The 16,912-nt window shown below is 39.8% G+C and overlaps 1 protein-coding gene across 1 annotated transcript; it reads left to right on the forward strand.

The window, feature by feature from the left end:
- Window positions 1–205: 205 nt before the first annotated feature.
- Sgo1 (shugoshin 1) lies at window positions 206–16,394 on the forward strand. The gene is made up of 8 exons (XM_028890193.2): window positions 206–641; window positions 2,053–2,200; window positions 2,619–2,815; window positions 7,724–7,800; window positions 9,775–9,818; window positions 11,913–12,704; window positions 14,536–14,725; window positions 14,900–16,394. Exons 2-8 carry the CDS (start codon window positions 2,059–2,061, stop codon window positions 15,009–15,011), a joined length of 1,554 nt encoding a protein of 517 aa, XP_028746026.1. The 5' UTR covers window positions 206–641; window positions 2,053–2,058; the 3' UTR covers window positions 15,012–16,394.
- Window positions 16,395–16,912: the final 518 nt, after the last annotated feature.

The following is a 16,912-nucleotide window of genomic DNA, read 5'->3' on the forward strand; positions in this document are numbered from 1 at the left end:
GGTTGTAAATCTCCTCAGTAAATGTTTGGGACCGGATCAGGCTGTCACTTGGAGTTTCTTCCTTGAATCAATTTGCAGAACTCTACTGCGTTTTCCCGAGGCAGCCCATCTCTCACATCTGCCCTTAACTGGTGTGCGGCATGCTGGCTGGACGTTTGCCACAAGGGGGCGCCCCCAAGCACGAGAGCGGCGAGGGCCGGGGCGCACCGACAGGCTATACTGGAGTCTGTTTCAATCTTTAGCGCTCCAATTCCGGTTTGCCTCGAACTCGTCATTCTCCTGCGCAGTATCCACAGAGCTGGGCTCTCAGATCTGCGTCAACACCCCGGCCTAAAATCGGAAGTTATGAACGCTTCCAAGATCGAACCTCAAAGGTCCGGGTGACGCCGCCTCTCGACAGCCTGCGCAGAGCAAAGGCCCTTCCCCTCCGCCCCACCCCAGCCAAAGCTGCGCGCGCAGGCACGTCACATGATAGTGCTCAGGGGCGGGGCGCTGTGTCTCCGGGAGAGACGCGTCGCGTGACGGCCTCCGGCCAGCCAATAGACGACCGCAACGAGGGATTTCAAATGTGGCCGCGGTAGTTGTAGCCTGCTTGGCCGATAGGGAGGCCGAATAAGCTCGCCCGGACTTGAGCGGCCAAGGTACGGTGAGGGACGGGTGGTGAGCGCCGGGGGGACCCGACGGGAAGAGGCCTTCGGCTCGAGGGAGTGCGCAGCCCGCAGAAGGCAGGGCTTTTGCTCTAGCACACACCTTGTACGACTTTAGCTTGCTTAGTTATGGTAGAAAACTTTAGATAGGGCTTTGTTTTTAAAGTATCTAATAGGGGCTGGTGATGTGGCTCGCTGACAGAATTTTGCCTAGCATGCACAAGTTCCTGGTTTAATTCCCTCAGCGCGCGCGCACACACACGCACAAACTTTAATTTACTTTGACTCCAACAGTTATTCAGTCTGTCTTGCACTCTGACATCTCCCATGCAAATTTTAAAAACTTGGTAGTGATAGCCTGGCTGTCTTACGCAACCCATTCGTACTTTAAAAAGGTAGTTACACTTTCCCTTCAATCTGTCGTACATAAATTGGTAGAAATAAAGTGTTAAGATGAGATCTACATTACGTATTTAAAGCCCCAGATATGCATGGAGGAAAATAAGTCCTGGAGAAAATACTAAGAGATGAATGAAGATAGTCCATTGTGGTGAAAATTATGTGTACACACTGTAGGTGGCAACAGTTTGCAGTTGTGAGATCTGGAAGTTGTAGTCTAGGATACAAACTTAACGAAAAGTAGCCTACCATGCTAAAGCATGTCTGTTTTGCTTGAAGCACATTGATGTTTTAATATGAGTACATGCTTTCTTTGCCCTAAATTAATAGAGAAAAGATGCCAAACAGAAACCCAGGTATACATATAATTGCTTCTTAACTAATACTGTAATCCTAAACACTAAAGGTTTGCCATAAACATTGTAAGAAAAGTACACCAAGTGTGTAGCTCACACATGTCCCAGATACTCAGGAGGCTGAGAACATCAGAGCTCTTAAGTTCAAAACCAGACTGGGTCACATAGTAATACCCTGCCCCAGAATAATAATAATCAGTTCCCATAAAACATTGTACACCTCCAATGAGGATTTACTAGGAAGTGAATAGTTGACATTTTCTGGAATCATTTACTACTTTCCTATGAAATGGCAGAAGATAAGATCATGTTAGAAACATGAATGACATTTTATAGGATTTTTTTCTTATGATGGGCTTGATTCTAACGTCTATTTTTATTTTTGTTGATTTGTTTTTGAAATGAGTTTTATTATGTAGCCCAAGCATGAATTTATGATCTGAGTGCCTTAGCCTTAGTAGCTTGGATTATGCCACACCACCTGACTATTAATAATATTTTAAAGCTAAAAAATCAAAATTGCCTTTTTTGAAGTAAGTTTACAATTTAGTCTTTACTTAATTCCTTCTTTTTTGAACAGCCTGTGTTTTCATTTCTAAATTTTATATTTGAAAATATCTGAGAAATGTTAATTTTTTTTTAATTCATAGACAAAGATGGTTAAGGAAAGGTGTCAGAAAAAGTCCTTTCAAGATAGTCTTGAAGACATTAAGAAGCGAATGAAAGAGAAAAGGAATAAAAACTTGGCAGAGATTGGCAAACGCAAGTCCTTTATTGTTGCACCATGCCAAGTACCCAGTAAGAGATTTCTGTGATGTCTTTTTATAGCATTCTTATTTTGTGTGTTAGTGTGGCATTTGTATGTGTACTGTGCATTCTTCTGTGGGGGGGGGTGTTGCTGGAGGAGCCCTGCTATTACTCTCTGTTCTATTCCCCTGCGAAGGGTCTCTTACTGAACCAGGAACTAGACTGGCAGCCAGTCAAGCCCCAGAGATCCTCCTATCTCCACGCCCTCTAACGTCTTACCTTCCTTCCTGCCCCCCCACACAGTGATATGGTTACCTGTGTGCATGGCCACACCTGGCTCTTTATATGGGCTCTGGGGATTTGAACTCTGAGCCTCATTGGTTGCTTAGCAAGCATGCCTATCCATTGAGCCATCTATCTCTCCAGCCCATTTTACCTTCTAGGTTTAATTGAAATTTTTATCTTATAGCTAACACTTCTACACTGCTGAAAAATTACCAAGATAACAACAGGTTGTTAGTTTTGGCTTTGGAAAATGAAAAATCCAAAGTGAGAGAAGCCCAAGATATCATCCTACAGCTGAGAAGAGAATGTTACTACCTTGCATGTCAGCTATATACTGTGAAACAGAAGCTAACTTCCCAACAAAGTGAAGAAACTGATCAGGTATGTTCATTACAAAACTTTTCTATGCGGTTTTGCTGTATGAAGTGCAGCTTTATAAGACTTTATATGGAAAGTATTCTAAGTTCTCTTTGGAGAATCACATTTTAAAAAATAATTTATTACATTTATTTATTCAGGTGTGTGTGTGTGTGTGTGTGTGTGTGTGTGTGTGTGTGTGTGTGTGTGAAGTTTAAAGGACAACTTTCAGGTGTTATATAGACATGTGACATACATATGTGTACCCTCACATATAATATGTACATAGTAGACAGTGTAGAAAAATAATTGCCTTTCTAGCAGGTACTATTTCTTCTTGGGTGTCGTGCACACCTGTGATCTTGTGATTTCAGAATTCCGAATGCTAAGTTAGAAAGACTCGAAGTTAAAGGCGAATCTGAGCTATACAGTGAGTCCTTATCTCTGAAAGAGATTTTTAACATTTAGATTACATTTTAAAGATTGCTTTCCTTCAACATTTTAAATCCTTTTTTCCTCTTATTCCGTCACTTTACTAGAGGCTGCCTATTGGCATCTGAATCTCCCTGATGTTTTCCAGTGTTTTTAAATAACAATTCTTTTTGTTTTCAATCATATGTGTCTGTGTGTATCTGGGCATATGTATGTTAGTGTGGATGACATAGAGGCCAGAGGCGTTAGATCCTCCTGGAGCTGTAGTTACAGATAGTTTTAGGCCCCTTGAAATGGGTCCTGGGAACCAGACCTGGGTTCTTCCAAAGAACACCACACACTCTTAATGCTGAGCCAGATCTCCAGCCCCCTACTTTCCAGAGTGTTTGCTGAAATTATAAGAACTAATATTTAGTGGTTACTCAGTGGCATAAACCCCAAACAGTAGAGAGAAAATTCTATTATTGTAGGCCCTTTAATGCCTACTATCAATGCTTTTCAGTTAAGTATGTTGTTACTAGTTACTGATATGTTCTTAGCATTTAAAAGAAAGCATTTGTTTGTTTTTTTCTGTCATATTATCTATGTGCATCACTTGTTCTGAACCACTCTATACTTGTTTTTCATTGTTCAAGGTTGATTTCTCAGTAGTAGAGAGCTTAAAGTGCTTTTTCATCTGTATGTTTGTTTGTTTGTTTGTGATAAAGTCTTGATAAGTAGACCAGCCTGGCCCCAAACTCACAGAGATACACTTGCCTCAGCCGTACAAGTGCTAGGGTTAAATGTGTGGGCCACCATGCTCAGCTTAAGATGTTTTAGTATAAGAAGGTTTTCTTGCCAGGTGGTGGTGGTGGTGGTGGTGGTGGTGGTGGTGGTGGTGGTGGTGGTGGTGCACACCTTTAATCCCAGCACTTGGGAGGCAGAAGCAGGCGGATCTTTGTGAGTTCGAGGCTAGCCTGGACTACAGATTGAGTTCCAGGAAAGGCACAAAGCTACACAGAGAAACCCTGTCTCAAAAAACAAGAAACAAACAAAAAAAAAAAAAAAGTTTTTCTTGGCTGGGTCTGTAGCTTAAGGGAAGAACACTTGTCCAGAATGCATAAGGTCCTGAGTTCATTCATCCCCAATGCTGCAAAATTAATTGTGAAAAAAAAAGTGAAGATTTGGAGCCAGAGATACTGGGTAAAGATGTTAGTCACTTGTTGATGAAAGCTTGGCTAACTGAGTCCAATCATTGGGACCCACATAACTTGCTCACTAACATTTCCTAGTAGTTCCTGTGTTTTATAGTCTTTTTTTTTCCCGAGACAGGGTTTCTCTGTATAGTTTTGGTGCCTGTCCTGGATCTCGCTCTGTAGACCAGGCTGGCCTCGAACTCATAGAGATCCACCTGCCTCTGCCTCCCGAGTGCTGGAATTAAAGGCGTGCACCTCCACTGCCCGGCAAATCCTTGTATTTTTAAGATTTATTTTTAATTATGTATGTGGAGGGGGTTATATACATGAGTGCAGGTGCCCATAGAGCTCAGAGGCTTCAGATCAGGCAGTTATGAGCCAACCAATATGGGGGCTGCAGACCAAGCCACTGAGCTCTCTCTAGCCCTATAATTAATCTTTTCAATTATATTGCTACTATACAACTAAATATTCTTTTCTCTTTTATCTTGAATAATGTTACTACTTTCAAAGTTAGCTATTTGATATCAAATTAAAAACTTTCTTTCATAAGAGCTCATTTTCATCAGCAGTTTTATCCTGTTTGTTATTAAATCAATGTATGTTGAGTTAGGATCCCACCCCACCCAAGCCGGATGTTCCACAAACGCCTGAAACTCCAGCTGGAAGGGATCTGTTGCCCTTTCTGGCCACATGTGTATACATTCAACAGATACATGCACATATGGAATAAATAAAAAAAAATGTAAAATAAAAATAAAACCAGTATGTGTTCATTAAATTCAAAAGTCAATTAAATTTGATTAGGAACTCTTCTTCTTAGTGTCCCATCTGCGACTCACTTTTCTAACAGAAACGTGCAAACCTGCTCTGTGTGCTTGTACTTTCCCTATTTTCTCCTGCTCTGGTTAAAAGCTCTCCCCCACCACCCCGCCCCTCAGCATCATATCTCATCTCACCTTCATGAGAATGTGGATCCTCAGTATTTGTTTTCCTCCCTGTCTCTCTATTGGATTAGTACAGCTAGCTGTAGTGTCTGTAGTTATCTACCTACCTATCTATCTATCTATCTATCTATCTATCTATCTATCCAGATGAAACCACCCCTGGTCACGTTTCCATCCCTTTGTTTCCCCCTCACAACACAACTTTAAAAAAAAAACAGAGAAAGAAAAAAAAAAGCCAGATGTGGTGTTCACACCTTTAATCCCTCTATCTCTGTGAGTTCAAGGCCAGCCTGGTTTGTATAGTAAAACCCTGTCTCATTTAAACTATTTACATAGCTTCTGTCCTTACCCTTCTCTATTGCTATGTCAAGATCACCAAAGCTTGCATGCTGCCAGGTTTGGTTTGCCCTTGTTTTGTTTGTTTTTTGAGACAGGGTTTCTCTGTATTTTTGGAGCCTGTCCTGGAACTCACTCTGTAGACCAGTGTGGCCTTGAACTCAGAAATCTGCCTACCTCTGCCTCCCAAATGCTGGGATTAAAAATGTGTGCCACCACTACCCAGCTTGCCCTTGTTTCTTAACTTTGCAGTGATATTCAAGAGAAGTCTCTTTACTTGAAAACATTGATCTCTTAATTTTCTCGACATCATACCCACCCTAAGTTTTCTTCCTACTTCCTTGCTGTTCCATGTTAGTCTCCTGTGTTGGCAGCTTCTTTATTGGTGAATACCAGTTGCCCTAGACAGATGTGAAATCCCCCCATGGTTATATAATTGTCTTCTGGTGACTTTCAAATTTGTATATCAAAGCTTAAACAAAGATGCAAATATATATTCTTAGAACTACTACTTGATTTTAGAAAGCATCTCAAACAGATTTTATATAAAGCACAACTCCTCACTTTCCAATTCTCAAGTATATTGTGTACTTCTGCCTTCTTCCATAATTCTTTTTCTATTTATTTACTTATTTATTTTTGTTGTGGTTTGGGTTATGGTCTCTATATAGCCCAAGCTAGCCCAGAACTCAGTCTGAAACCTGGCTAGCATCTCATTGATTTTCCTCCTGCCTCAGCACCAGAGTGCTGAGATAAATAACCTGCTGTGCCCAGATCTTTCTCCAGTTAACTGCTACTCATCTCAGTAAAGTAGCCTGCTCACTCATTCATTCCAGCCAAACCTACTCTGTTATCTCCCCCATCTTCAATCCTTGCACATGGTTGGAATTTTCTTTCCAAGTGTTCTCATCTGCTAAGTGTTAAGAATGATGGAACCCTTGACAGAAACTCCATGGCAGGTTGCTTAACTCTGAATATACCATAGACTCCTTGGATTATGTGTGTTTTAGTAATGGGGCCACCCCATAGGCTTTACCATCACAGCCACAGCCCCTGTCCTACCTAGTTTCATATCTTCATTTGCTGTGATGACCTACTTTTTCCACTCTAGATCCCTCTCAAGCCATGCTTTGTGTTGGCCAGACTGATCTTTTTACTCCCTTACTTAATATTTAAGTGAGTTTACATCACACTTAGACTAATGTTTCCATCACAGTCATTGCTCTCAAGGCTCTTTGCTAGCTGGCTAGTGTATGCACACTTCCAGCGTTCTCAATTCCTGTGTTTCAACTATATTGGCCTATTCTCTTAAACACAGCTATGACTTTTCCTGTTTCACAACTTTTGTATTTGCTGTTTACACTGCTTTTTCTTCCTCCTGCTCAATAGCTGATTAGTTTTTATATTTCAGATCAGAGTCACTGTGTAATAGAGCTCTCCAGCTTAGTTGCTCTCAATTCACTCTGATTGCCTTCATAGCACTTTTAATTGTGTGGAAATCAGACACATGTCTCTTCATTGGGAGGAGGGGCACATGTGCTACCACAGTGTGCATGTAAAGATCGAGAACAGCTTTCAGGTGCTGATTCTTTCCTTCCACCATGGGTTCCACAGATCCAGGGGAGATTGAGGCTTGCATGGCAAGGGATCTTACCTGTGAGCTATCTTGGTAGACCCTTTTTAAAATTTCTTTCTATACACTAGAATATAAGCTTTAAGAGGCAGAGTGGGATGTATACTAGAATATAACCTCTTAGAAGGAAGTATATTATGTATACTAGAATATAAGATTTAAGAGGCAGTGTGTGATAAAGACTAGAATGTAAGCTATAAGAGGGCAGTGGCAGTGTGTGATGTTTCAGCTCCTGGAATCCTAGCTCCTGAAACTGCATGGCAGTGCTGTAGACTGTCAGCAAATGTATATTATTGTTGCAGGCATATATGTTTATTTAGCAATACATTCATAATGCAGAATGCATATACATACTTCATAGCAGTAAATGATTATAATAGTGTTTTCTTTTGATTTAATATATTAACAGAACCAGAAAGGATGTCCCTCAGAAGTGGTCTCCAGTAGTGACAACACCATCGGGAACTTGTCTGTGAAGACCTTACAGTTAGTGCCAAGTTCATTATTATTTTTATTACTACTGATCTATTTGTAAAAGGAAATTGACATCATTTGTGTTTACAGTCTGAGGCTTTTTCTACTGGGAGTATACTTAAGAGAATTTAATATTAAAATACTGTTGTATGTGGAACATTAGAACTTTCTTTTTCTACTGTTTAGTTGTTTTAATGACTAAGAGAAACTCACCAAGGATTTTAACTTTTCTTTCAGTCAGGTTTATTTATTTATTTATTATTGTTATTTTTAATGTCATGTTTTCATTCTGGTAAGGCATCATTATTAAAACTAATATTTTTTCCAGGCCTAAAATCTGTCTAATTTATCAGGAGAGGGGGGTGTGAACTATCACATTTTAATACCTCTGTTTGATTGATCAGTTCTGATCCAGATGCCCTCTTTCCCTTCTCTTTGATTATGTATGTTTTAAGTTCTTTCATGAACTATTGGGATTTAATTATATATACCAAAATACCCAGCTCTTTTTCATTAAAATTTTTTTCATGCAATATATTTTGATCATTTACCCCTGCCCCAACTCCTGGGTCCTCCCTCTCAATCAACTTTATGTTCATTCTCTCAAGAGAGGGAAAAAAAAAAAAAAAAAAACAAGAAATGCAAAAATGAAAATCAGAACAGTCAAAAGACCAATAAGACAAAAAAATGCCCAAACAAAGCAAAATAAGAAGTCTACAGAAATACCACTGAGTCTGTTTGGTGTTGGCCAACTACTCCTGAGCAGGGGGCCTGACTTGGAGTGTAGTTGATATACCCAGTGAAACTTCATTGGAGAAAATTGATTTTCTCTTTGCCAGCATGAACTATCCAGCTCTTAATTACACCATTTAGTGAGTTTGACTTAACATATATAGCTATAGATCCAAAACTTGGGAGGCGGATGTGGGAGAAGAATCATTCAAAGATTGCCTGGGCTACATGGCTAAGCCTTGGCTTGTAAAAAACCAAAAACCTAGAAAGGCTACAGAAAATGGTTTCACTCTGCCTAGATCTCAGCCTTGGCAGTGCTGGTACTGAGTTGCGACTGCCGTGTGCAATGATGTTACAGTTTCTTGGCCTCTTGGCCTGCACCACTGTGCCAGGAGCCACTCCTTCCCCAGCTGTGAGGACAAACAGTGCTTCCAGATCTTGGCAGTTAGCCTCAAGAGTGCACTTACTGCCATAGACAGTGCTTTGTAGTCCTCTCACATGTCCCTTTCTTACAGAAGGGGCCATAAATATTATAACTTTCTAGCCCCACAGGTCACTATTAAACTTCAGTAGTTTTAAAACGGTTGGATTTTAAGATCTGACAAATGAAGTTAGATGAGGTGAGGTAATCAGATTTTTATTAAAGTTCAAAATAATCAGTACCTCCCTCTACTCTATTATCAAACCTATATTTTATTTTTTATAACATAAAGTGAAAAACTTTTGCCAGACGTCTGTGGTGCACACCTTTAATACAACACTTGGGAGGCAGAGCCAGGCGGATCTCTGTGAGTTTGAGAGGACAGCTAGGACTGCTTCACCAAGAAACCCTGTCTCGGAAAAAAAAAAAAGAAGAAGAAGAAAAGTGGAAAACTTTTACAAAGATAAAAATTGCAAATTGTCAATAACAGGTTTTGAGTGGAAGAAAACTTTGTTAATGAAGCAAGAAAAGAATGCAAGTTTTAAAGAAAACAAAGGCCCCCCCCCCCCCCCCCTCGCCTAGTGATGTCAGGTCCTGAAGAGCTGAGTGACCAAACTTCATTTTTAAAAACTTTGAGGCAGTTTGGATTGACTGTTCCTTCTGTGATGTGAGGTTAGATTAAAGACCAGACCCATTTGGTTTTCTAAGATAAGGAACAAAGTATGTGGATTTGGACTGGAATTGCAAAATGATATAACAAGTTTATAACCTGAATTTGGGGTTTTCTTTTTACATAATTGCTAAGATTCTGTTTTTCATTGTTATTCTTTAAGGCAAATTGCTCTTGAAGAAAATGATTGGCTATTCCAAACCAAAGGTAAGTTGGGTAGAAAATCTAAAAATATTGATCATTGTGAATAAGTAACCTAATGAAATTTTTTATTTTCTTCCTTTTTTAACTTTCAAGTCTGCCTGTTTTTCTGCTCAGAGTAACTTTAATTTACATAGACTGATAGAGGAATAAAAAATCCATCCAAAGCATGAGTGGTAGCTTATACCTGTATTCCCAACACTCAGGAGGATGAGTGTTCTAGTTAGGGTTACTATTACTGTGATGAAACACCATGAGCAAAAGCAGTTTGGGGAGGAAAGGGTTTATTTCATTCACAGTTCCATGTTCATCATCAAACACAGGGCAGGAACTCAAACAGGGCAGAAGCTAATGCAGAGGCCATGGAGGAGTGCTGCTTACTGACTTGCTCCTTATAGCTTGCTCAGCCTGCTTTCTTGTTGAACCCAGGACCACTAGCCCAGGGATGGCCACACACACAATGGTTGGGCCCTCACACATGAAGCACTAATTAAGAAAATGCCCTCCCACACAACCCAAGTCAGAAGCTCATTTTTTAATAAAAGGGGGACCTGCAGGGCCCCGGCCCCCGTTTTGGGTAACTGTTGCCTTGCTTGCGGTCCTTGACCTTGATATCCTCCCAATGCTAATTCCCTGCCAGGTTCTACCCTCCTGAATGCTTAAGGGAAGTTCCTTGTCTGTGTATCCTGAATAATGGGTGTTAACAGCTTAGATGCTAGATTGTAAACATCAGTAGCAAACTTCTGCCCTCTGGGGTCCTCCCATTGTGCTATAAGCCTGTATTTAGGACCTCCTACCCCCTTCAAGAAACGACATTCGACATTTAAAATTAATAATTGAATGAATACTGCGAATGTAATCTATGAATACCACAAATGTGATTAATATCATGAGTGTAATTTAAAAAATAAATTAAAAAAAAAATGATGATGAAAAAAAAAAGAAAATGCCCTACATGCTTACAGCATGATCTTATGGAGGCATTTTTCAGTTGAGGCTCCCTCCTCTCAGCTGACTCTGGCTTGTGTCAAGATGACATAAAACTAGCCAGCACAGTGAGGCAGTGGAGTCAAGAGTTCAAGGCCATCAGAGTACATAGCTGAGACCCTGTCAGGAAAAATAATAGCAACATACCTATTCATTGTGCCAAGACTATAAGGAGAAATTCTGGTTGTATCTGTAGTTTCAGTCAACTGCTGTATGCTGTAGCATTTTACATAGATTGTCTTAGTTAACCCTGTTGTAGCCTAGGAATGTAATCCATTTTCTGTAGCCTCAGAGAAAGTAAAGCATCTCACCAGAAGTGATTGAGAAGAAACTTTGACACCCAGGACCATACTTTTTTGTACTAAGCTTCACAAAATGGATTTGAGTTAGCAAAACCAGGTGAAATCCCTGCTTTTCCTATAAATACAGATGATATTTATCTGAAAGGCCTACCTAACAATTATCCAAATCTTAGTCACTTTCAAAAAATAATTTAACTTATACTTTCATAGTATATTTTCTCACTTCAGAATTTGAAGTTCTCTTCTTCTCTGTGCTCACAGATTAAACAGAGAGGCTATTCCTTTTTCTTTAAACATTTGAACCAGAGGCACATAAAACCCCTTTTATATACATAATTAGTATGTATTTGCTTATGTTGGGGAGGAGGTTGTTTTGTTTTTTGAGACAAGGTCTCATATATGTAGACCTGGCTTTGAACTCAGAGATCCTCTGCCTTCTGAGTGCTGGGATTAAAGGCTGACACCAGACTTCAGTTCTTGTGTTATTCTGAGACAGTGTCTCAGGCAGTCCTAGAGCTATGTGCCACATGCTGGACCTTGCTTGATCCTCTTGCATCTGCCTCCCAAGTATGAGCTACCACACATGACTTTTCATTCCCACAGTATTTTTAAATGCTGATGTAAGCTGTTGGTTATTCAATGATGAGTAAATAGATGGCATTATTGAGCTTTCTCAATTTGTTTCTATGTTTTATTTACTTATAGTAAATACAGGGAAACTAATGAATAATTACTGTAACTTCTAATGTTCTTGGAATGCAAATTTCTGAAGCATAATACTGTTTCCCTAATTTGTTTCTTAAATGTTCAGAACCAAGTCCTACTGTTTCTCCAGACACACTGGGGAGTGATTTTGATTCAGGTAAAGTCGAGTCTACTAATGATGTCATACCTAGAACTGTGTCTTTCCGTCGCCACTTAAAGAAAGATTTTAATAATGTAAGTTGCTCCACTGCTTTGGAGGATTGTGAATCCAGTCATTGGGTGGGACAGTCTTTGGAAGTTAGAAGAAGTGGATGTAGAGACCCAACTGTAACTCTGCACAAACTTGAAAATGTAGAACAAAATGTTTGTCTGTGGAACAAGGACCAAATTAACTTATCCCCTAGACTGACGTGCCCAGAAAAGAATGCTAAAACAAAAGAAGTCATTTTACCATCTAAACCTGAACAAATGAAAAGTATACATAAATGTGCACGAAAAAGAAGAGCCAACCAGAGATGCAAATCAAAACCCTCATTGAGGTGTAAGGGCAACAAAAGCAAAGATAAGCAGACTTTACACCCCACAAAATTGAATGGGTCTATTAGTTCCAGCGATGCTTATGATTTTAATCTCGAAGAGTGTGTTCACCTCTCCCCTTTCCGACAAAAAATGAGCAATGACTGCAGTGGAGAAATCAACAGCAGGGACTTGGAAGAGAGTGCTTTTGAACTGAGTGCCTCTGAGGATGAGTCTGATGACCTCTACCTGCCTCCTTACAAGCACTTGCAAGACCACACCAGAGAGTCAGACACAATCACCAGGCCTCGGCCTAAAAGAGGACTCCAGTACACAGATGAAAAAGATAGAGAGAAGGCGCCACCAACCAGAGCTACTACCGGTAAGCAGTGCTTATTTGCCTGGGTTTTGTATGTTTCTGCTAACTGGTTGCCCCTGATGCTTATGTATTGTTAGATACTGTACCTGCCATCTGTTACTCTGGGGGAGTCTAGATACTTCCCTTCTGTGTTCTCTGTATGGGAAGTATAGACTGGTTAAATAGTAGGGGCAGAAAATGGAAATATGGCTGTGTTATTCTGACTTAGAAGCAAATAGGACTCTTACAGGATTATTACTTCTCAAAGTCTGATTCCTGTCAATAGAGGAGACTTGAGCAGGGTGAGGAGAGGACAGATTGTGGTTGAATTGAATTAAAAGATCTTCTTTACGCTTGTGATCACCTGGAAAATGAAAAAAAACAACAACAAAAACCTCTCATTTTAATGGACTTGCTATATATTTAATTTAACAGGAACCATGGCTTATTTTTCTAGTTGAAGGTGAGTTTATGAGAGCAAGAAGTTCTTTTCTCATTTGCTGAAAACTTTAGCTCAGAAACCCTGCTTTTATTTTATCAAAAATGGTTCATTATTAGTCATCAGCCTGCACCTAGTCACAAAGACTCCTTTGGGAGTTTGATTCCTGTGGCAATAGCTCCATGCTGTCAGGGTCAGAGTGTTGTCACATTCTAACAGCTCAGTCAGCATGCTTGATTTGCTTAACTTGGGATATTAAAGCCTGAAACAATGAATCAATTTCCTAGTTGAACAGCTGGACAGTGTAGCTTGCAAGAATCTATTTTTAAACTATGTATGATGGGTATTCCCTCTGCTTTCAGTAGCTGTTTCTCTTTTTCTTAATAAATCTGTTTGCTCTACTCTAAACAAAAATATTTTAATGACAGAATAAATTGAGGATTGGCAAACTGTTGATAATTAATTGAAATTGAGTAACATGGAGCTTAAATGAACTCTTGTTACCACTTTTCTTGTTCTTTTGAAAACAATGTTTCAAAAAGAACAAACAAAAACACTGAAATAGTTTGACCCCAGACTTCCACCAGCAGCATTGCATGAAAACAGCAATAATCACAAGTTCTGTCCTGTCCCTTGAGTTAGAACTGGAGTATTTTTATAAGTTCCCCTAGGAGTTTATAAACACTTATGGTTTGGGACGCATTCTAGAATATAACAGCTGGTCTAATCCTGTTGCTTGGAGATAGTCTACACTATTAATACTGGATGGTTGTATATATTTATGGTGACAGGAGAGTACTCTATACTTAAAAAACTGTTGGAGAAGATTGTCTTTCCGTGTTCTCACTATACATAGGTACTTTCCTCCCAATATAGATGTAGATGAGAGCTAGAGGACCTAGGTGTTTATGGTGGAAGAGATACCTGGATCTCAGGGATAGAGGGACCAGATGTTTCTGGTGTTGGAGACATCTGATTTTTGTAACATTAGCACCAGTGGGAACGCATTATATCCTGGTCTTCACAGACTGATTGAAAGTTCTTGTATGTTTAATGTCAGTGGGCCTCCAACAGTGTTACAACTTTGGTGCTGATGACACTGGAGCCTTGATGATTCTAAGTATTAAAGTGTGACTAAAATGCAATTTCATACTTTAAAACAACTCATAACATCTAAGCTATTGGGGGAAAAGGTTAAGTTTTAGTAAACATTTCTGTTGTAGCCAGCAGTTCTTTATATCTGCCATAGTTTTTACATTATCTGGCTTGAAAGGAAGAAAAAGCAAGAGCAAGTTTTTAAAACATAGATCATGAAGTGCCAGGTATTTTGTGTATTTAAAATACATAATTGACCATAGCTTTATTTCTGTGGTTTTTAATCCCTTGGATGGATATTTAATAAACACTGTACTATAGGTATCCCACCCAAGAATCAAGAGTCACCTGGTCGTAGCCTAAAGGATGTCACCAATATCCTGCTGCACCCTGTAGTGAAAATCAGGAAACTTTCTCTGTCTCCAAAAAGGAATGAAGACAGCCCGGCAGTGCCTCTGCCTAAGCGCAGGTGCACCACCATCACAAGCTATAAAGAGCCGACCCTCGCTTCGTAAGTACTGTGTGGACTCATCTTTAACAACTCTTATGGGAGGGCTGAAGAAGGACTTTAGTCATGAATGGATCATATTTGAGGATTAAGACTGGCATATTTTTAGGGTAATCCTGTGCTGAATTAATGCTGATCTATTTATAATCCTGCCTAAAATTTCTTTTTTACCTACAGGAAACTAAGAAGAGGGGACCCTTTCACAGACTTGTGTTTCTTAAATTCTCCTATTTTCAAGCAGAAAAAGGATATGAGACGTCCTAAAAGAAGTACAAAGCAAACACAGTAACTCCTTTTGTTGGATGCTGTTGAAGATGATCCTTCTCTTTTACCCAGTAGACTCCGTGAGACAGTGTGCAGTGGGCAGAACCATCCCTTATCAGGATGTCCCTTGGATCTATACTTTGTAATTGTGTGAATTGCTACCAACATCTAAAATTTCTCTAGCATCTTTACTTTTTTCCTTAAGCAGGGGGAATTACAGAGTTGACAAGAAGTACAGATAGGATATAAATCTTTCATAAATCCTTGACATCACAGTAAGACATACCATAAGTTGCTGAGAATCCCTTATTCTACTGTCATACTGGTTCTTTGGGTGAAACATATATAGAATCATGATTAAGAAAACTGATGGTTTTGGTTCTGGGACAAGATAACTGTTGTGAACTCTCGGTGTGTGCAACATCATTTTTCAGAATCAACATGTCATGTACCTCAGGCTAACTCTTCATGTTGTCAGAAGTTCACAAGTATAAATATGTGAATAGTAAGGGTTTCTGGTTTTGATTTATGTACAAAATGTAAATAGTCCAGTTCAGAAAGTTGAACGTCTATGGGTGTGTATAAATTTCCTTAAATTTAAATCACTATAAGTGGTCCATTTTTTAAGAACAATGAAGTCTGGCCATGCATATTGGTGGCCATTATGTTTTCTTTCTGCTCTTAACTGTCAAGTCATCTTGATTATCTTCCTCTCTGGCCTTTACCACTCCCACCTTAGCTGTTTCCTCTTGTTGTCCCTGTCAACTTTTACCTCCCTTCACATTGGATTTGTCTTATCAAGTCTTCCCACCTGCAGCTAACATTAGGCCCCAAATCAAGACATTTCAATTTGGGGCTCAGCAGTAGAACACTTGCTTCATATGGGTAAGGCCCAGGAATAAACCCCACTGCAAACAATAGATTTCTAAAATTTCTCATAAGGGCTTTCTAGTGTTCATCTCAGACGTTACCCACATCTCCATGAATTCCTGCATTTCCCTTCAGTCACACTGGCAGCTCTTCTCGTCACTAATGTGCATCCCACTCTCCCATCACAGGTTTATTTTTCCAGCCACTCTTTTTTTTTTTCCAGTGCTGAAGACACAACCCAGGGCCCTGTGTGTGATAGGCACAGCCACAGCAGTGTTTATCTTTGTAATATCATTGTACCTTGAGAGTGACAGTTTTAGCTAAAAATATATACAAGTAAAAGTCCAGTTTTGTCTCAATGGGCCTTACATGGACGTGATTACTACAGTGCAGCGTACCCAGAGGTAGACTGTATTCTGATCAACACTGAGCAAGCTGGCATGTGGACAATGTTTTATACAAGCTAAGTGTAGATGTAACCATCTTACTAAATAAGAAACACAGAGCTAATACAGAGATGAAAGCCAAGAAGTCAGAGCAATAGCTAAGAGCTAAAAACCTTACCCTTAACTGTCACTGTTGTCCTACCTCTCTGAAAGAGACCTACTTCCTGTGTGTTTGTGCTTTTTATTGACTTTCTATTCTGCCTTCTCATTGGTTGTAAACCCAACCACATGACCTCGTCACTGCCCGTCTGTACAGACCTCCAGGTCTTCTATGGTTGGTATTGAGATTAAAGGCGTGTGTCTCCATGCTGGCTGTATCCCTTGAACACAGAGATCAACTCTGCCTCCTAAGAGCTGGGATTAAAGGCATGCGCCACTAACGCCCGGCTCTGCTATAGCTTGCTATGAGCTCTGACCCCCAGGCAACATTATTTATTAACATACAAATATAACAGTGACAGTGAAGGATAAGGTTTTTAGCTCTTAGCTATTGCTCTGACCTCTTGGCTTTCATCTCTGTATTGGCTCTGTGTTTCTTATTTAATAAGACATTACATCTACAGCTAAGTTTAGTTTTTATGTATTTAAAAAGTTGAAAACAAATATTTGG

Source organism: Peromyscus leucopus, chromosome 16_21, assembly GCF_004664715.2.
Source record: "Peromyscus leucopus breed LL Stock chromosome 16_21, UCI_PerLeu_2.1, whole genome shotgun sequence".
Classification (NCBI taxonomy): Eukaryota; Metazoa; Chordata; class Mammalia; order Rodentia; family Cricetidae; genus Peromyscus; species Peromyscus leucopus.